This window comes from Petaurus breviceps, unplaced genomic scaffold (genome assembly GCF_028583685.1).
Source record: "Petaurus breviceps papuanus isolate PSGF00001 unplaced genomic scaffold, PetGlider_PUasm1.0 569, whole genome shotgun sequence".
NCBI lineage: Eukaryota > Metazoa > Chordata > Mammalia > Diprotodontia > Petauridae > Petaurus > Petaurus breviceps.
This window is the reverse complement of record NW_027186385.1, coordinates 154,696-176,174: the sequence shown is the minus strand read 5'-3', so window position 1 is coordinate 176,174 and position 21,479 is coordinate 154,696. Positions and strand designations below refer to the sequence as shown.

Sequence of the window (21,479 nt, the reverse complement as noted above, 5' to 3'; positions counted from 1 at the left end):
TGCTGAGATATGAGAACCGAGATCCAAATATATACTTTGGCTTTTATTAACTGTACTTAAAAGGTTAGATTGTTAGTACAAAGAGAATAACAATTATTGCCTAAAATGCAAAGGTCAATTTCAGTATCGATAATTTTTCATAAACTTGCAGGCATCCTCATGATGGGAGAGTGGCAGGTGCTCTTTCCATACTTACAATAGTAGCTGCTGATATTGGGACCTTCAGACCAGCTTTTTCTTTTACCTGATCAGGGCAGAGTAAAAGTCCCTCCAACTTTAGAGACTTCTGCCCCCTGGGGTCATTGTGAGGATCCTATGATACCATACTTCACCAACTTTAAAGTGGGATGTGAAGGCTACTTATTACTGATGTTGCTATGACTACAAGGAAGGTTTGTAGTAGACACTGGGGGAATGAAGTGGGTAACCCTGGTCATCTTGTCTGACTAGGCTGTTCCTGAGGACAGTGTGCAGAGGAGGGGGTTGTGATCCTGTAATAGTAATGGAATATGAAGATCCCCCTGTATTGGCTTGGTTTTTGGTTTGATTGTGATAAAACACAGAGCTTGTTTCTGCAGATAGAGAATGAATTAATGAAGACACTGGCAATGTATCTTGTGGCCTTGCTAAGCTTTGTCTCCCCAGGAACAAAGATTGCTGAGAACTTGCCTCCTGTCAAGATGAAGAAAAGACCTCCATTTGGGTATTAAGTGCTGTGCTTAAGCTTGTTGTAACTCTGGGGTAGATTCAATTGTGATCCGGGGGTGGGGAACTTTTGACCTTTTTTTGTTCTGTGATTGAACGAATGAATGTACTTTATTTATGATTGGGAACTAATCTCCATTTGAGAAGAGGGGCTTTGTGATGGACTAAATTGAATGTACAGCCTAGGTTAGTATTTAGAAGAGGAACTTTGTAATTGATTGAATGAATGTAAGGTCCTGGGGTGGGGTAGTACTTGGAGATTATTTAATCACACTTAGTAAATGCTGTATTTTGAATGATGTCATATTTTGATCTTCTCTGTTCTGAATTTGTCACTGAATAAAATGGAGAGCACCTATGCTGGTAATTTGAACCTTGGGAAGTTGCCTTTGCTTGGCATTATATTACATTATTTTTTATGGGGGAATAAGCTAGATCATTTAGTAAAATACCAAAAGACTGAGTCCCAAAACCAGAAAGTCAAAGCCATTAGAGTAGTTATGAAATTGGCACAGGCAGATAAAGTAGAAAGTACCCTTCTCAAGCCTTTAAAACAGAACAGGCTACCTCAGGCAAAGGTCCTCCTCTCCCCACTCACAGCAACCACCCGGGCATCCAGGAAGCGGAAGGAAGTGTATTCCCCACCCCTGGATCACAAGTGAATCTACCCCAGAGTTACAACAAGCTTAAGCACAGCACTTAATACGCAAATGGAGGTCTTTTCTTCATCTTGACATGAGGCAAGTCTCAGCAATCTTTGTTCCTGGGGAGACAAAGCTTAACAAGGCCACAAGATACATTGCCAGTGTCTTCATTAATTCATTCTCTGTCTGCAGAACAGTCCTAGGACCCCTGAAAACATTAGCAAAACCCTCTTCCAGGATTTCTGTAAACATACAACAAGAGAATCCTTCTTCAGGGCTTCTGAACCAACAGCAGGGTTCCAAGACCCCTACAACAACAGCACTGTCCTTCACCAGTGGACAAATCTGGCAAAACAACATCAAAACAGACAAAGTACCAGCATAACAGCCATGTCTCCTCAGTCCTTGGCAGCTCTGGGTGGCAGCTTTCAAAAGTCCAGGGCAATTCAAAGTGGCCCTCAGCAATCCTCTCAGTCTCTGTCTGACTCCAAAATTGCTGCTTCCCAAAAAGTTCTTCTGCCTCTCTCTTGTGTCTCTCCACATCTACGTCACCAGCTCCTCCCAGTTAAGCCCTCTCTTTTCACGTCAACAAGTCCATCCCACAAGTGGGATTAACAAGCTCTCGGTTTTAACATGATCAAACCAAAAATCAAGCCAATACAGGGGGATCTTTATATTCCATTAGTATTACAGATACCAAGGCCACAGTCCAAAGAGATAGGATGATGAAAGCAGATGACTGGCACACCCAAGTACCTAAATTAAGTGTCCTTGGTGGTTTCTGGCTAAAAAGAGATGGCCGGGGGGCTTGGCTCCAGCATGGCTCACTGTGGTAATGCCATGGGTGCATGATAGCTACACAGAAGGAAAATCAGGACAACACCTAGGGGAAGAGAAGAGTGTCTGGGGGCCATCTGATAGAGGGAAGGTAACTGAACCTTGTCATTAAGAACCAAATCAAATGATCCATAACTGCTCTGGATGATATAGAAATATACATGAGTTTGATCCATGGTGATACTGAGAGAACTGAAGCAAAATACAAGTTCAGAAATGGATCTTTTTGTTGATAGAAAAAAAAATGTGTATTTTCAGTGCCAAGTTTATAAATGGTATTTTCATCTGTAAAAGTCTCAATAGTTGTCTCTCTAAATGAGTCCTCCAAAAGACAATGATTTATTGAACACAGAGTTGAGATTCTAATGTGACCTCCTACTCCAGCCATTGCATCTTCCCTATGCTCTCCAAAGGAACCAGGATATATTCCTGCTTCTTTGTTGGAGTTTTGCCCACTGTAGATTTCTACATGAAACCTATATTATTAACATTTGGGCAATAGTTTTCTTTTTATAATAAAAGAATAAAACATGGATAGTATTTTTTCTTGTTTTTTATTTGGGAAAAATATAATACACCTGTGCATGTTTTTGTTTGATTTAAAAGTCTTATTTCAAACAAGAAAATCTAATCATTTTCTAATGAAGCTTAAATGTGGATTTCTGCTTTCATGAAAGCAAGAATCTGAGAGTGAGAAAGGAGCTAGTAAAATCTAATACAACATTCAAAGGGCATTCTAATTATAATAAGCTGAGAATTAGGCAACCAGTCTATGACTGAAAATCTCCGGGGAATATGACCTACCTGTACAAACAATCCATTCTTTTTCATACATGGTTGATATTGTTATAATTCTTAGGAAACAAAAGATCTTCCTTCTATCTAACCTAAATACTTTTTGTAACACATGGATGAAAAAAAAATACTGAGTGTGTATCCTGTTTCAAGCATTGTGCTAAGTGTGGAGATACTAATACAAAATAAAATATAATCCTTCTTTCCCATACTTTATATTTGTATTGCAGAAGACAACACATATGGAAATATATTGCACAGGAAAGAATGTTGGTTTTTTTTTCTGAGAAGTCATTCCTTTGGGTATACTTCCAAATTGCTCACCAGAATTACTGGATTGGTTTACAACTCCACCAACAATATATTAGTGTTCCAATTTTCCTAATCTTCATCAACATTTATCATTTTCCTTTTCTGTCACATTAGACAATCTGATAGGTGTGAGGTGGTGTGGGGAATCAAGCCCACCCAGGGAACCCTGCACTTCTGTGGCAGTGTCTGAGATAGTCATAGAGAGGAGACCTGCTAGCCAGAAGCAGAGTGGAGAAGGAAAAGTTAGGTAAAAAGATAGATAAAAGGGTTACTTACCCAGAGGTTAACAATCATAAACAAAACAGAACTCCAGTATGGTGGAAAACTGAGTCAACTTTATTCAGCTAAGAGTCCAGTTTATATAGTGTAAAACTGCATAATCATCATAAACCACTACCTTTGGTATTACACCATTGTCCTAGATCCCATTCGCCTTATACATGAGAGCCATGTATCCTATCCTTGTTATCAGGGTGCAAGTACCAGGCAGGATGTTCCAAACCTCCCTCAACTTACCTAGAACAGAATGGAGTTGTACCAAGGTTTCTAGTTAATATGACATTGCAATATTATGCTAGTTTCCGTAGAGAACACTGCGAGTGTCCTTGTACCCAGGTCGAGAACGCATACCACACTTCCCATGGAGATGTGAAGCCCATGCCTGTGAGCCTTCCTGGGGGATGGGGAACAAATCCGGGCCTGGCTAGCAGGGTCTTATGCTGAGAGGGCTTATTCAGCCATTAGGGTCAGAGCCACACTGGCTATGCTCCTCTACAAGGTGGAACCTCAGAGTTTTATTTTTATTTGAATTTCTCTAATCAAAAGTGATTTAGAGTATTTGTTCATATGAATATAGATAGCTTTAATTTCTTCATATGAAAACTACCAGTTTATGTCCTTAGAACATTTATCAATTGGAGAATGGCTTATATTATTATAAATTTGATTCCATTCTCTATATATTTGAGAAATGAGGCTTTTATCAGAAACACTGTAAAAGTTTTTTCCCAGATTTATTACTTGATTCTCTAGGAGTATCTAAGTATATCATCATATCATATCATCTGCATAGAGTGACAGCTTGGTCTCTTCTTTGCCCAATTTGATTCCTTTGATTTCTTTTTCTTCTCTAATTTCTACTGCTAACATTTCTAGTACCAGACTGAATAAAGGGGTGATAGTTGATACCCTTGTTTCACCCCTGATCTTATTAGAAATGCTTCTAGCTTATCCCCATTACATATAATATTTGCTGATGGTTTTAAATTGATGCTACCTATTATTTTAAGAAAGGCTCCATTTATTTCTATAATTTCTAGTGTTTTTAAGAGGAATGGATATCGTATTTTGTCAAAAGCCTTTTCTGCATCTATTGAGATAATTATGTGGTTCCTGCTAGTTTTATTGTTAATATGATCAATTATACTGATGGCTTTCCTAATATTAAACTATCCTTGGATTCCTGGATTAAATGCTGCCTGATCAAAGTGTATTATTTTTTAGATAAATTGCTGTAGTCCATTTTACTAATATTATATTTAAAATTTTTGCATCTATATTCATGAGGGATATTGGTCTATAATTTTCTTTCTGTTTCATCTCTTCCTTATTTAGATATCAGTACCATATTTATGTCATAAAAAGAATTTGGTAGAACTCCTTTTCACTAATTTTCCCACACACTTTGTAGAGTATTGGAATCAATTGTTCTTTAAATGTTTGATAGAATTCATTAGTAAATCCATCTGGGCCTGGAGATTTTTTCCTAGGGAATTGACTGATGGGTTGTTCAATTTCTTTTTCTGAGATAGGGTTATTTAATGAATTTACTTCCTCTTCAGTTAATCTGGGCAACTGGTATGTTTGTAAATATTTATCCATTTCCCTAAGAATGTCAAATTTATGTGCAAACAATTGGGAAAATAATTCCTACTTATTGTTTTGATTGCCTCTTCATTGGAGGTAGATTCACCATTTTCATTTTTGATATTCATAATTTGGTTTTTTTCTTTCTATTTTTATCATATTGACTAAGGATCTATCAATTTTATTGTATTTTTTTCATAAAACCAGCTCTTCGTTTTAGTTATTTATTCAATAGTTTTCTTAATTTCAATTTTATTAATCTCTTCTCTGGTTTTCAGTATTTCTAATTAGTATTTGTTATTTTTATAGGTTTTTCAACTGCATGCCCAATACATTGAACTCCCTTTTCTCTAATTTAATCATGTATGCACTCAGGGATATAAAACTTCCCCTAAGAACTGACTTTAATGTATCCCACAAATTTTGGTATGTTGTCTCATTATTATCATTCCCTTGAATTAAATTACTGAGTGCTTCTATGATTTCTTGTTTGACCCACTCATTCTTTAGGATTAAATTGTTATTTTCCATTTAGTTTTTAGTCTGTCTTTCCATGGCCTTTATTGCATATAATTTTTTCTTGCATCATGATCTGAGAAGGATGCATTTGATATTTCTGCCTTACTGCACAGAATTGTGAGGTTTTTATGCCCTAGAAATGGTCGATTTTTGAGTGTATGCCATGAAGCCCCTAGAAGAAAGTATGTTCCTTTTTATCCCCATTCAGTTTGCTTCAGAGATCTATTATACCTAATCTCTATAAATGCTGTCCACCTCCTTAACTTCTTTCTTGTTTATTTTGAGGTTGGATTTATCAAGTTCAGAGAGGGGGAGATTAAGTTTTCTCACTAGTATAGGTTTGCTATATATTTCTTCTTCTAATTCCTTTACCTTCTCCTCTCAGAATTGAATGCTATACCACTTGGTGCATATATCTTAAGTAATGATATTGCTTCATTCTCAATGTTGCCTTTTAGCAGAATATATTTTCCTTCCTTATCTCGAAGAGAGATAGTTTTAAAATTGTTGGACTACCTGAAAGCCATGATAAAAAAAAGAGCCTAGACATCATCATTCAAGAAATTTTCAAGGAAAATTGCCCTGGGGAGGCTACCTGGCACAGTGAATAGAGCACCAGCCCTGGAGTCAGTAGTGCCTGAGTTCAAATCTGGCCTCAGACACTTAACACAAAATTAGCCGTGTGACCTTGGGCAAGTCACTTTACCCCAATTGCCCTGCCCTCCCCCCTCCAAACGTCCAAAAAATAAGAACGAAAGAAAATTGCCCTGATATTCTAGAACCAGAGGGCAAAATAGTAATTGAAAGAATTCACAGATAGCCTCTTTAAAAAGATCGCCAAAAGAAAATTCGTAGGAATATCATAGCCAAATTTCAGAGTTCCCAGGTGAAGGAAAAAATATTACAAACTGCCAGGAAAACACAATTTGGGTATTGTGGAAACACAATCAGGATAACACATGATTGAACAATTTCTACACTAAGGGATTGAAGGGCTTGGAATATGATATTCCAGAGATGAAAGCAGCTAGGATTAAAACCAAGAATCACCTAGCCAGAAAAACTGAGTAAAATGCTTCAGGGGAAAATATTGTTATTCAATGAAATAGAAGACTTGAAAGTATTCTCAATGAAAAAAACAGAGCTGAACAGAAAATTTGACTTCCAGACACAAGAAGCAAGAAAAGCATGAGGAGGTGAAAAGGAAAAAGAAATCATAAGGAACTTATTAAAGTTGAACTATTTACATTCCCACATGGAAAAATGATCATTTTAACTCATGAGACTTTTCTCAGTATGAGGATAGTTGAAGGGAATATGTATGTATGTGTGTGTGTGTATATACATACACAAATCTATGTATGTATAGGAGGGTATATTTGCAAATAAATACATATGTGAATGTGTGTATATGTGTGCACATGTATACATAGACACAGGGCACAGGATCAGTTGAATAAGAAAGGATGATATCTAAAAAATAAAATTAAGAGGTAAGAGAGGAATATATTGGGAGAAGGAGAAAGGGAGAAATAGAATAGTATAAATTATGTCATATAAAAGAGGCAAGAGAAAACTGTTGCAATGGAGGGGAAGAGCAGGAAGGTGAAAGGGAATAGGTGATCCTTACTCTCATTGAATTTGGCTTAAGGAGGGAATAACATACACACTCAATTGGTTATCTTACCCTACAGTAAAGTAGGGGGGAAGGGGATAAGAGGGGGGATGATAGAAGGGAGGGCAGATTGCAGGAGAGGGTAGTTAGAAATAAACAGTTTTTAAAAGGCACAGGGTAAAGAGAGAAAATAGAATAAGTGCGGGGTGCGGGATAGGATGGAGGGTAATACAGTGAGTCTTTCACCATATAACTACTATGGAAAGGCTTTGCATAACTACACATGTACAACCTCTATTTAATTGCTTGTTTTCCCAGTGAGGGTGAGTGAGTAGGGAAGAAGTGAAAGAATCTGGAAATCAAAGTTTTAAAAACAAATGTTAAAAAAAATGTTTTTTTACATGCAACTGTGAAATAAGATATACAGGCACTGGGATATAAAAATCCATCTTGCCCTTCTAGAAAGTTAGGGTGGATGGAGGAGGATATAAGAGAGAGCAGATTTGAGGAAGGGATATACAGTAGGCTGTCTATCTTGCAGGGGGGGTGTAGGGGAAAGACGGGGAGAAAATTTGTAACTCAAAATCTTGTGGAAATTAATGTTGAAAACTAAGAACTAATAAATAAATAAAAGATTAATTATTTTTAAAAATCTAGGCTCAAATCTTACCTTTGATATTTACCAACCATATTCTTCACCAAGTTTTTATCCACTCAAATGTCATTTTCCTTTAAAAAAAATTAAAGATTTGGATTGGATTGCATCTTCCTGTTCTCAGTCCATGTTTCCATGAGACTTCAGTAAAGCAGCATCAGCTCTCCTTATGGCTCCTTTCCCTTTGCCTGATCCGTCTTCTATGTACTTTTCTTCTTAGTGACCTCCACGCTCCGATCTCCAAGGACATCACCCACCTCTACTCTGACTTTACTTTCTTCTCTTCCAGTGTGGATCTTCTAACGTGTTCCACTTCACACCCTGTTCTCCTCTCAAACACTTGACCCCATTTCCCTATGGATGAGCATGCCCTACCTAATCTCAGTCCTGGATGATCCTCAAAAGCTCCCTTCAGTCATCCTCAATGTGGCCACTGAGCCCTGCTGGAGGAAGTCAGTGAGCTGAGCTAATGGGGTCCTAACCTACCACATGACGTCATCTAGTCCGAACTGGGTCCTCAAAGCAGCTAAACCTTTCTTTGGGAAATCTTTAATTAACTCTATTAGCAATTCTCATAGAAGGTATTCTAATTCTTCTGTGCTGAATCTTCTCATGTCACCTCCTCCTCCCTTATAACTAAGAACTGAACCTCATCCCTGAGAAAATAGAGAACATTTACTCTGAAATCCTGACTTTATAGAGACTTCTTTTTAGAGAAGATATACTCTAAACTCCTTCATACTATCACTCCTCATTCCCTCCTTTACTATCTCCTGAAGAGCCTAAGTCCTTTACGTGTGGATCGGAATCTCCTGAGCCCTAATCATACTTCAAGATAAATCTGACATGAGGAAATGCCCTGAAAAAAAATGACATCTGTGCAATAATACCCTTAAGAGAAGAGTGTTAGTAGATGTTCAAAACTCCAGTATCCAAGGGGCGGCCAGGTGGCTCAGAGAGTAAGGGCACCGTCTCCAGTGTCGTGATGATCTGGGGTTCAAATCCGGGCTCAGACACTTAGCACCACACCCAAAAATAACTGGTCATGTAACCTTGTGCAAGTTACTTAACCCCAATTGTATATAAAAAAAAAAACTCCAGTATCCAGTAACCACAGTTCCGGATGGACAATATCTCCAGGATGTCCTCCCCTCAAAACCAATGCTCCAATGATCATTCCCAAGGAGGTCACCACCATATGTAGCATGGATTCTGGGGCTAAATCAACTCTCTCAGACACTGATGGTTCCTTGAAGTGTCTCTCCATGACCTGGAGCAATGGTTCTCAAAGGCGTGGCCATGGAACTCTGGGGGTCCCAGAGACCTTTTCACTGAGTCAATGAGGCCACAATTATTTTGACAATAGGAAGGTGCCATTTGCCATTTCCATTCTCATTCTCTCCTAACTAGACAGCAGAGTTTTCCACAGGCTCCATGAACTAGGAGTGAAAGCTTTAACTGCATATATGAAGATTCTCATCTTGACAATTGGACTTTTGTCTTTTTTCTGGAGGAGATTACAGACATGGCTTTACTTGTTGCTCTGATCCTATTAATCCAGGATCAACATCACCTAATCATCAAAGATCTTCCTGTGAATGCTTGATCACACACACAAAACTGGTGCTGAAATATTCCCAGTGAAGAATAATTTTGTTGAATCTCATGGTTTATTCTGAAAGGAATGTGTTGACATTGCAGTGATGGTGCAAAATCAACAGTGGGTAAGGCTGCTGGAGTCTTAGCACCAATGATGCAGTGGCACCAAATCTTACTGGTATTCATTGGATACTTACTTCTCTACAATACACTCTCAGTTTTTAAAATGTCCATTTCCCTTTAGAATGTGCTACATGAAGCAGTGAGGATGATTCATTGTATTAAAGCTCAGCGCTTCAGCATTTTTTTTTCAATATTGGATGAAATGAGAAGGCCACCTAAAGCTAATTCCTTCCTTGTGTATGATGTTTTTTTTTTGATGAATTCCTTGTGGGATAGTTTGAGGGACAAGCTGAGATAGCCTTTTTTTTTCTATGAAACACCACTTTTACATGAAAAAAATGGCTTACACATATACTTAACAAGATTTTTATATTTGGCTAATATTTTCTAACAAATATCCATAGCTGATGTATGTGGAGACAGTAGAGAGAGCACTGAGCCTGAAATCAGGAAGACCTGAGTTCAACTCTGGCCTCAGATATTTACTTGATGTGTGACCTTGGGCAAGACATTTCACTGCTGTTTACTTCAGTTTCTTCAAATGTAAAATGGGCTTCATGGTAATACCAACCTCATAGTGTCATTATGAGGGTAAAATGTGATAATATCTGTAAAGTATTTAATTATGCTTTGCACATTATAAGTGCAATATACATGCTACTTATTATTATTATTATGAAAAATGAATGAAGTCAGCCCGCTGCTTCAAGGAAAGCAAGCAATAGGACTTTTTGTCAATGACAAAATTTGATTGCTTAAAATATTATATTTATGGAGAACTCACACAGGGCAAGTGCACATATGGAGCTCAGAATAAGCATTACAGGGACATTCTCAAGGTCTTTCTGAAGAATTTTAGTGTTAAATGTGAGTCATTGGAGAGGACCACCAAGCATGGTGCAGTGTATCAAAGAAGGTGTTGTATTCCATGAGCAAAACAGAATTGCAGTAGCACAAAGGATTTGTAAGCTGTACAAATCCAGAGACATTTTGATTCCAAGTGTTCCAAAGGAGTCTGCATGTCTGACCTATAGTAGGGCCTTTTGAGCTCATATTTGACTGAACATCCCCAGCTGAACACACTGTACCCTGACCCCAATATCATGATGTCATTGGTCCTCTTTGCAAAGGAAACATTGTAATGAAATCATACCATTCAATTTAGAAAGAGATTACTTTATAGAATGAGGCAAAATGACAAAACTGATGTTGGAGAATAAAAAGGAATGAATTTAATGAGAAATAATGAAAAAAAGTGGAATGAAAAGAGCAAACACGGACATGGTACTTTACATGTAGGATAAATGATATACACATAATGCATAGATACATACATAAACACACTTTATATATATAATAGTCAAGTCGCTTCTCTATGATCACACAGTGTGATAGTAATGGCAATTAAAGATTCCCCTGTATTGGCTTGGTTTTCAAATTGATTGTGTTAAAACCCAGAGTTTGTTAATCCCACCTGTGGGATGGGCTTGTTGATGTGAAAAGAAAGTCCTGAACTGGGAGGAGCTGGTGAAGTAGATTTGGAGAGACACTAGAGAGAGGCGGAAGATCTTTTTGGAAGCAGCACCTCGTGGAGAGAGAGAGACTAAGAGAATTGCTGGTGGCCGCTTTGAATTGCCCTGGACTTTTGAGACCTGCCCCCTGAGCTGCCAAGGACTGAGGAGACATGGCTGTTTTGCTGGTACTTTGTCTGTCTGTTTTGATGTTGTTTTGCCAGATTTGTCCACTGGTGAAAGACAGTCCTTTTGTTGAAGAAGTCCTGGAACCTGGCTGTTCGCTAAGAAGGCCTGAGACTGTCCTGCAGACAGAGAGTGAATACCGTCCACTGGTGAGGGATAGTGCTGTTGTTGCAGGGGTCTGGAGACTGTCCTGCAGACAGAATGAATACTGTCCACTGGTGAAGGACAGTGCTGTTGTTGCAGGGGTCTGGGAGCCTTTCTGTTGGTTCAGAAGCCCTGAAGAAGGATTTTCTTGTTGTATGTTTACAGAAATCCTGGGAGAGGGCTTTGCTAATGTGTTCAGGGGTTCTAGGACTGTTCTACAGACAGAGGATAAATTCATGAAGGGACTGGCAATGTATCTTATGGCCTTGCTAAGCCTTGTCTCCCCAGGAACTAAGATTGCTGAGAACTTGCCTCGTGTCAAGATGAAGAAAAGACCTCCATTTGGGTATTAAGTGCTGTGTTTAAACTTGATGTAAGTTCCTGTGGTGGGATTTGAACTCAGCTCTTCCTGACTTCAGGTCTAGCAATCTTGCCATTTGTATTACCTAGCTTTGCCAAGGGAACCTAGCATTGCCATGTCTTGTGTCACATTGCAAAGTAGTCATCAAAACTACTTGGTGACAGTTATAAAAAGAAACAAGTCAAGATATTCCTTAAGCCATCTCCAGCTCTCTCTTTTCCACCTCGTTGCCTCCTCCACTGGTGCCCTTTCTTTGGAAAACAATATGGCAACTCACCAAAAGTGCCACAATGATAAGACACTCTGGGTTTCCTCTACTAGTCAACCATGTAAGTACATCATTGAAAGGAAAAAGGTACATCTCTCTACATGTGTGTTCATATCATCTTCAGAAGAAAGAACAAAAGTGCAGAAACTGGTCCTGAGTGCAAAGACCAGAAGGTTACCGAATATATTTTGGCATATGGACATTTTCTTGCACCTTTTTCATGTCAAGTCATATTGTATATTCTTGGACTGAAAGGTCTCTGAAGAAGGTAACTTTAGTTGTCAAATTAAAAGATATTTTCTCCTTGAAATCATATCAGAAGAAAAGGCAGAGACATCAGCCTGTCAAGAAATGCCCATATAGTCAAAACTATGGATTATCCAGTAGCAATGCATGGTGGTGAGAGCTGGATTATAAGGCAAGCTGAGGGCTGCAGATCTGACACCCTCAGATTATGATGCTAGAGAAGACTTTAGACAGTCTCCTGGACAGCAAAAAGATCCAAACAGTTAATAATTAAAGTAATTAATTCAGGCTACTGACTGAAATGTCAAATTATGAAGCTGAAGCTGAAATGCTTTGGCCACATAACAAGAAGACAGCACTGATGGGAAACAAGTTTGGTGTTGGGGGAAAATGAAAGTGGAAAGAGAAGTGGAAGGAGGAGGATTAGATGGATGGATAGTGTCACGGACGCAATGAGCACGAGCTCGGACAGACTTGGGGAGAAGCTGGAAGACGGAACAGCCTGCTCTGTTATGGACCACGGAGGCCCCAAGAGTTGGAGATGACTGAACAACTCAACAGCAGCAAGAACAAAGGGGCTGGGAGGTTCAGGACTTAGCCCCCCTTGCTGAGAAGAGGTACTGTTTGTCATGTGGGAGAACTCCAAGATTCTCTGCAAGGTGAGATGGGAGGCAGAAGGCCTAGCTATGAAACACGTGGATGATTAATGATCAGCCCCCTAACAAAAAAGGAATTCCTAACAACAGGTTGGAGGTGGCTTCCCTTGCCAAATCCAGGAAGAGTCAATAACATATCTAAAGTGGGTATATAGATAGATAGATACATAGATAGATAGAAATGGAGATATATACATGTATGTATATATACATACAAATTGTATGTTTATATGTATATATGTATCTATGCATACATGTGTGTATACAGGTGCTTTTATATGTAAGTGAGGATATGTGTATATATATTCATGTGTATATGTATATTGTGTATGTGTATGTATTCAATGCATAGCATAACTACACACATATATATTGAATTGCTTGTCTCCTCAATGGGATGGGGTAGTGAGGGTGGAGAAAAGAAGAGCATCTGAAACTCAAAATTTTTAAAATAAATGTTAAAAATTGCTTTTACATGCAACCGGGAAATAAGATATATAGGAAATGAGGTGTAGAAATCGATCTTGCCCTACTTGAAAGTACGGGTATGGATAAGGGGGATAACTAGATAACTCCAGCAGACTGGAGGAAGGGGTAATCAGTATGTTTCCCATTTTGTGGTGGGGGAGAGACAGTGAGGAAATTTGTAACTCAAAATCATGCTGAAATGAATGATAGAAACTAAAAATAAATACATACAAAAAATAAAATGTAAACAATACCAAATATGTCTAATCTTAATGCTTTCCAAGCAATATTTCATCACTGTCTCGTCTACATTAAGCACCTGGCCAGGGCTAGGTGAAGAAGGAATCTGAATCAACAAGATTCTAAGGAGGAAGTCCAGCCATCTGAAGGCTGACTGTCCTTGGAAGCTAGTGGGGACCCCACAGTCGTGGGAGAAGCACCAGAGCAGCTGTGGAGGGGCCAATGTGCCTTCAGGGTGTGGCACACCTCCCCTGGTGGACATCTTAGGTGTTGGATTCCCCCTGAGGTATTAAGGTGGCTTTCTGCTCACTTGGGTTTAAGGCAGCCAACACACAAAGTAACCTGGGCTTCAGAGACTCAAGTGCCAGCTGGGGACCCATCAAGTGACTGGGAGGTCACACTCTGTGTCACACTGATACCCTTATGTAAGAACACTGCTGTTAAGTCACACCTAGACCACAGACCCAGAACCCAGCCACCTTCCCATCACCTCCACAGGTCCTCTTCCCCTGAAAGGCTTTTTATTGGGAAAAGGCGTTTCCTATCTGTTCATTCAGTCTGGTCATCGGGGGGAAAGGCCTGTTCACCCAAAGCCAGATGCAGAGGAGCATCTGAGCTTTGGAGGGAGAAATCACTAGATCAGCTTCCTTCTTCGGGACCCAGAGAGGCTGAAGGGGAGCCCAAAAGAGAATGGACCTGTCCCTTTACTGGGCCAACTGCCTTATCTCATGTTGGTATTTGTGCCCCTCGATCTGGCCTTGGTCCTGATCCTCCACCTGACCCCAAGGATATTCCCCTTCTTCCTCTTCTCTCCCTCTATTGGATTCTCATTCTCAGACTTTCCTTCTACTTTTCTTCCCTTGAGTCTTAAACCCAAATGACGAAAAGGATGTCAGTAGGAGAATACATCACATGGCATCCTTGGTCAAGAAGCAGGACTTCATATTGGGCTGTCACTACCAGGGTGGGTGAAGAAAACTTGGGCCCAGGGTCTGAGAAGCCAAGGACAGGCTATGAGGTGGCCCTTGGGAAACAATATCCTAGTCAATGAGCCAATAGAGACTTTTGAATATGTTAGTCTGGTACAAGGTTAAATGCACACAAACACACACACACACACACACACACTCACACACACACACAGCATTAGAACCCTGACCTCCCAGGGTATATCAGACCATTGAACTTTCTCCATCGAAGCCTGGACCCACACCATCCCCACGGTGATATCTGTCCATGGGCCAGCAGGTGACACTGTGAGACTATGTTTGGGGACTGGGGAGCTTTTTCTAAACTGTCTGAGGGGAATCTGCCCTGCCCACACTCCCACCCCAGACACCTGCATTAAGATCATTGGGCTATTGGATGGCCCAGCAGCTGTTTCTCCCCAGGCCCTCCCAGGGGGCACAGTCAGAGCCTCTGTACTGTTAGCAATCCCGCCCCTGCCTACAGTCCTCCCCTGGCTCTCCTTCCATTTTCAGGGCCCTAAAAGGGTGAGAAACAAGGAAGTGGCAAATTTGCATGAAGGACTTAGGGAAGGATAAGAGACACCGGGCAGACGCCATCACCAGCTGATGGGTCTCAGGGAGCAGAGCTCTGGGGGCATCTCCACCATGGCCTGGATTCCTCTCCTGCTCACCCTCCTCACTCTCTGCCAAGGTGACACCTTAGGGGTCTCTGAGAAAGGGGGTGCTCAGGGCCAGGCAGCTGTCTCCTCTCTCCCCCTGGGTGAGGTGGGCAGGGGAAGGTCCCTGACCCCTGCCTCACAGCTCTCTTTCTTGCTGTCTTTCCAGGTACTTGGGCCCAGTTTGTGTTCACTCAGCCAGCATCAGTGTCCAGGGCTCTGGGGCAGTCAGTCACAGTCTCCTGCACCAGAAGCAGTGGGAGCATTGGTAGCAACTATTTGCAGTGGTATCAGCAGCTCCAGGGCCAGGCCCCCAAGCTCATCATCTATGATTGGAGTAAACGTCCCTCGGGGATCCCAGAGAGATTCTCTGGCTCCAAAGACAGCTCAGAGAACTCTGCCTCCCTGACCATCTCTGGCCTCCAGGCTGAGGATGAGGCTGATTATTACTGTCAGTCCTATTACTACAACAGTGGCTACTACTATACCACATTGGGTGGGGTTTATGGGGAAGTGAGACAGAAACCCATGAGCTGCCTGGTCTGGTACCTGGCTGGCTCTGTCACTAGCCGGGCCTTAGGCTGCTCAGGGTCCTGTGGGCAGGGCCATGGTCTGACCCCGAGGGAGGGAGAGGAAACAGGAGACACAAATCTAGCCTCCTGTGCCAAGGTGTGTGGGGACCAAACTCAGGGAAACAAATGTAGTGTGGTACAGGGAGGAATCCATTCATTCTAAAGTCAGTGGGTCTTGGTTCAAACCCTGCCTCTGAGGTTATCACCTTTGTGACTGTAGCCAAGGAGCTAATCTCCCAAGACCCCAGATTCACTCTCAGTTTAAGATGGGCCCTCTAAAGTCCCTTCGACCTGTACATTAATGGTCCTGTGATTTCTCCTTCAAGCACCAGGAGCCTTCCCTTCTTCCACCTCTCCCTTGTGCTCATTTTTCCTAGCTGGGCTTTCCTCCTCTTCCTTCTTCTTCCCAGTGACCTCCACTTAGGGTGTCCCAGGCCATCACTCACCCTCATCACCTCCCTTAATTCCTCCTCACGCTGCTACTGAGCACCGATGTGGGGAGCTGAAGGGTCGTCCTAACATGGGGCCGTCCAATCTGAACTGGGCCCTCAGGGCAGCTGAGCCACCCTTCAGGAACTTTTCCATAATTAACCCTATTTTGCAATCCTGGCAGCCAAGATTTCTCTTCTCAGTCTCCTGATGGTCCACCTCCCGGCTCCTGCAGTCCTTAGCACTTTCCTTATTATGTCCCAGAGAAAACAGAGTCTGTTCTTCTGGAGCATCCTCTGGAATCCCTGCCCTCCATCTACAACCCCCTCCATTCCAGCCTCATTCCCTCCCCTAGTCTCATGAGTAGTTGGGCCAAGGCCACTGTGACAAGCTCTGGGGCTACTCTCTGTAGCAGCAAGAACTCCAGCATCCCCAGGATGGCTGCGAGCACAGTTTCCCAGATCTGCTTTTCTAAAAGAAACCAAAATAGGTTAACAATCTTACTTTAAGCAAACATATGTCATTTACCTAGTTGAGGGGAAAAAGTTCAGCACCCCGAACTTCAGAAAATACAGAGGTTACAGGCAGAAAACAAATACAGACAGAGAAACATCAGCAGACAGGCTTCCATCTGTCTGACCATTACATCATACTTAGTCAGTTACCAGAGAGGGAAGCACCAACATCTGGGTTATCAAAGCCTGGGGGCTCAACAGCTGCCCAGAGTCTCATGTGGCCAAATAACAGAACTCTTACTAAACTGGGCTCCAAAAGAAAACCTCACATCAGGGTATTTACAGCCTTCTCCTGGCTCAGTGAGCTGAGCCCTCTTGACCAACAGCCCAATCACAAAGCAACCAGGTGTGGGCATTCCTGAAAAACAAGCCCCTGCCACAGTCTCGGTGTGACCACGTTCAGCCTATTAGGGGAAAGTTCTCAGAGGCCCTTAAGCCTATCAAGGGGCCAAGGGGCAGGGAAGATCTTAGATTCCCATTCCCATAGCACTCTCCCAAACCCCACTGACCCCGGCACATGATTCTGACATCTGGAATCCCAGGAGACAGTGGCCCTCCTCGTCCATGCTCACACTCTGAAACATTGGGGAATGTCATTAGACTGAGGCAGGTAGGGGACTGCCTTCGAGGGCTGGTGAGACTCCATACCTTCCCAGGGACTCCCAGGCCCTCACCTCTTAGACTTGGGCCCATGGGTCTATATGATGTTGGGCAGCTCCCTCCTTCTGAGCCCATCCCATGGGGGCAGAGTCAGGGTGATCTGTCCTATTATCCACCCTCTCCTCCACACTGAGACTTCCATGGTTCTAGACCCAGGCTCTGGGCCCAAACAGGGCTGAAACACAGAAGAGTGGATGTAGTGCAGGGATCTGGGGAGGGATGATTTTTGTGATATTTTGCAGCAGTCTCATTACCACTATTTTATTTAAAGTTTTGCATTGATATTTATTAAGGATATTCGTCAATTACTTTCTCTGTTTTGGCTCTCCATGCTTTAGACTTCCAGACCCCATTTTTAATCTAGAAGGAATTAATAGGACTCCTTTTTACATATTTTGTAGGTAATTCATATAGTACTGGAGTTAATTTTTCATCAAATGTTTTGTTAGAATTCACAAATAAATTTCTATGGTTCTATATTTTTCCTTTGGGCATTATGGTGTGTTAATATTTTTTTCTCAGAGAAACTTAAGCACTCTAACTTGTGTTATTTTAACCTGGGGAGTATATATTTTTGTACATATACATCCATTTCAATTAGAGTGTCACTGTTATTGGCATATACTTGGGTGTCCTCAGGAGACAGTGAGGATACCTATTTACCAAAATCCACTCAAAATTCTCTGTGGATCCCTGGTTGATTTCACACTGAGGAAATATTGGGGTTGATCTCAACCTTCCCCTTATGTGATTATATTGTTCAGTTGGGTTATTCCTACTTGACAGGGGGCATGCCTGCCTTCCATGCTCAGTAGGGTATACCGAGAATTGATGTAGAAGAGAAATAGGGAAGGAGGTCTTCCCATTCCTCTGCATTACCATCATCCCCACTGCCACCCCTTACCCAGCACCCTGTGTTGTAAGAAATCACAAAGGGGGGGGCAATTGCAGAGAAATCTGGGAAGTAAGACTTATTTGAACAGATGCAGAACCAAGAGAACCATTTATACAGTGACAACAATACGGTAAAGACAAAGAATCTGAAGATGGAGAAACTCTGAGAGGCCTAATGACCAACCACAATTCCAGAGGAGAAATGAAGAAACATGCTGCCCATGTCCTGATTGAGAGGCAAAGGACCGGGAGTAAAAAATTATTTTATATATGCGTGTATATGTGTGTGTGCTTGTGTGTATGTGTGTGCGTGGGCATATGTACATATACTAACACGGACACATTCACACCCACATACACGTTTCGACATGGCCAGTGCTGGCAGCATGGTGCTGGGAGAGTGGCTGGTGCCCTTTCCATACCTACCTCAGCAGCTGCTGATGTTGGGAGCTGCAGACCAGCATTTCCTAACTCCAGATCAGGGCAGCACCAGATTCCCCCACGACATTAGTAACCCTACCGTCGTTGTGGGGATCCCATGAGGTCATAGATGTAGAATGCTTGGCAAACCTTACAGTGGGATGTGAAGGCCACCTATCACTGGTGTTGCTATTAATATAACGGCGGTTTGTAGTAGACACTGGAGGGATGGAGCTGGTGACTCTCATCAGCTTGTCTGGTTAGGCTGCCCCAGAGGAGGGGGATGGGATCCCAAGGCCACAGCCCTAAGACATGGGGCCATGGAACCAGATGGCCGGCACACGCAGGACCTTCTCCAAGTTATCAGTCCTTAGTGGTTTCTCATGAAAAAGGGATAGCTTGGGAGCTTGGCTCCAGGAGGGGTCACTGTGGGACTGCCATCAGTACATGATTGCAGGGCATGATCACAGAAGGGAAATCATGAGACCACAGCCAGAGCTGGCATTGAGGGCCCTTGAATGCTTGCCACCCCTGCAGCTGTTTCCTGGCTGGGCCAGGGGGGAATCTCAGGGTCAGGGCACAGTCAGCGCCTCCTATCTCATTGTTACCTCTACAGTCAGCAGGGGCCCCAATTAAGGCCACCATAAGTACAATTTCAAGCATGATTTGCATGAAGGAATGCTCCAGCCTCCCAGGATGGGGTCGGGTGGGGACATAAGAGGGACTGGCAGGAGCCCAGTCCAAGCTCTGGGACCCCAGGAAGCAGAGCATGGACACCATGGCCTTGACTCCTGTCTTCATCCTGCTCACCCTCTACAAAGGTTGGGAACAGGCTGTCTGGGCTCTTGGGGAGAAGAAGGGCTGAGCTGGGCATGAAGCAGGAAGCCTTGGCAGTGCTGCTTTTGCCTCTGTTTCTGATCTGTGTCTGTGCTGTTGGTTTCAGGGAGCATTGCTCAGGCTGTGGTGACTCAGGAGCCATCTCTGACTGTGATCCCAGGAGGAACAGTCACCATGACCTGCAGCTCCAGCACAGGGGCCGTCACCTCTGGGCACTATCCCTACTGGTTCCAGCAGAAATCTGGCCAGCCTCCCAGGCAGCTCATCTATGATACCAACAAGCTTTCATCAGGTGTCCCTGCCCGGGTCTCAGGGTCCCTCCTTGGGGACAAAGCTTCCCTTACCATCAAGGGGGCCCAGGACGAGGATGAGGCTGACTATTACTGTGCCTTACATTATAGTGGTCCTTGGCACAGTGAGAGACTCAGATGAGGAAGTGGGACAAAAGCCTCCTCTTGCCCAGCCTGTACCGAGCTGCAGAGGATACTTGAGCTCTGTCAGATCTCCAGCTTCTGGTGAGACTTGGGGTGTATCCACATTCACCCCAGGTCCTCTTTCCTCAGTTTCAAGGATTCCCTTGGTCAGGACTCATTGGGTCTCCACAGGGGGGTCTCAGGAGGCACAAGCCCTTTTATCTAAAGAGCCTTTCTGCAATCTCCCATCCCCAGCACCTTTTGTGACTTTCCTGCACAAACAGTGGGTTAGGTCCTGCCAAACACGACTGCTGGGAACCCTTCCCCAGTATCTTGTTTGAGGTTACTCTCTCCCTCTTGTGATGTATATGAGGTCGAGCCTGGCATGGACAGTCTTAAAACTAAAAGTGCCCCTTGTCTGTGAGATGAATGACATAGCTTCCAGGAGAATGCTGCAGGCTCCTTAAGGCTACTTTCTTCAAAATGTGGGGGGCACCAGCCTGGGAGGCCCAAGACCCACCATAGCTTTAGAGCTAAGAGTCCCCAGAGTATGGTGGTGTAAGAGCTCCAACCAGGGAGGCAGGGTGGTCTGTTGGGTAGAGCACTGGCCATGCAGTCCACAGGCCTGGGTTCCAATCCTGCCTCTGATGCGTAATAGTGAGATTTTGATCCTCCTTTAACCTCCCTGTGCCTCAGTTTCCCCATGTGTAAAATGAGGGGATTTGACTTCATGGTGCCTGAGGTCCCTTAGTGCTGCAGATCTGATGGTTTGACCAAGAAAATCACAGATATAACAACTGATGGATATATAACCCTTTACAAACAGGACCGTATCAGACACTCACAAGAGATCTTTGCAGAGGACACATGGTGGGTGGAGGAGGGTGAGGGCAGATTGAGAAGGACAGCTTCAGAAGACACCAAAGTCTGTGTGTGTCCTCTGGCCTGAAGGGCCAGGGTCAGGACCTCTGCCTTGGCTCCTTTGTTCCAGCTTTCCTGGCCCCTCCCAGTAGAGCTTGCCTTTGATGAAGGCACCGGCTCAGCTCCAGCTCCTGTTGTTCAAAGGGGCTGGGGGCTTCACTTCTGTTCTCTGGAACAGGCTTTTCCAGCTTGAGTTACTGGGATGAGTGGGAAGGGTACAGGGGCATCTCTTCTCCTGCAGGGACCTAACAGGTCCTTCTGACAGTACCTCAGCCCGAAGCGCTGGCCACAGGTTATAAATGTTTGCTGTGTTCCACCATTTCCCAGTGATGAAGTTTCTGCTAGAGTAAGCAGGGGGTAATATGGACACAGAGTGGGACTTGGAGTCAGGAAGACCTGAGTTTACTAGCTGTGTGACCTTAGGCAAGTCACTTAATGGCTCTA

The 21,479-nt window shown here is 42.9% G+C and overlaps 1 gene segment (V, D, J or C); it reads left to right on the top strand.

Moving 5' to 3' along the window:
- The first annotated feature begins 19,640 nt into the window (after window positions 1-19,640).
- LOC138173288 (immunoglobulin lambda variable 7-46-like) lies at window positions 19,641-20,133 on the top strand. The segment is given in 2 exon segments: window positions 19,641-19,685; window positions 19,808-20,133. Coding segments are annotated over 2 exon segments (369 nt in total).
- Window positions 20,134-21,479: the final 1,346 nt, after the last annotated feature.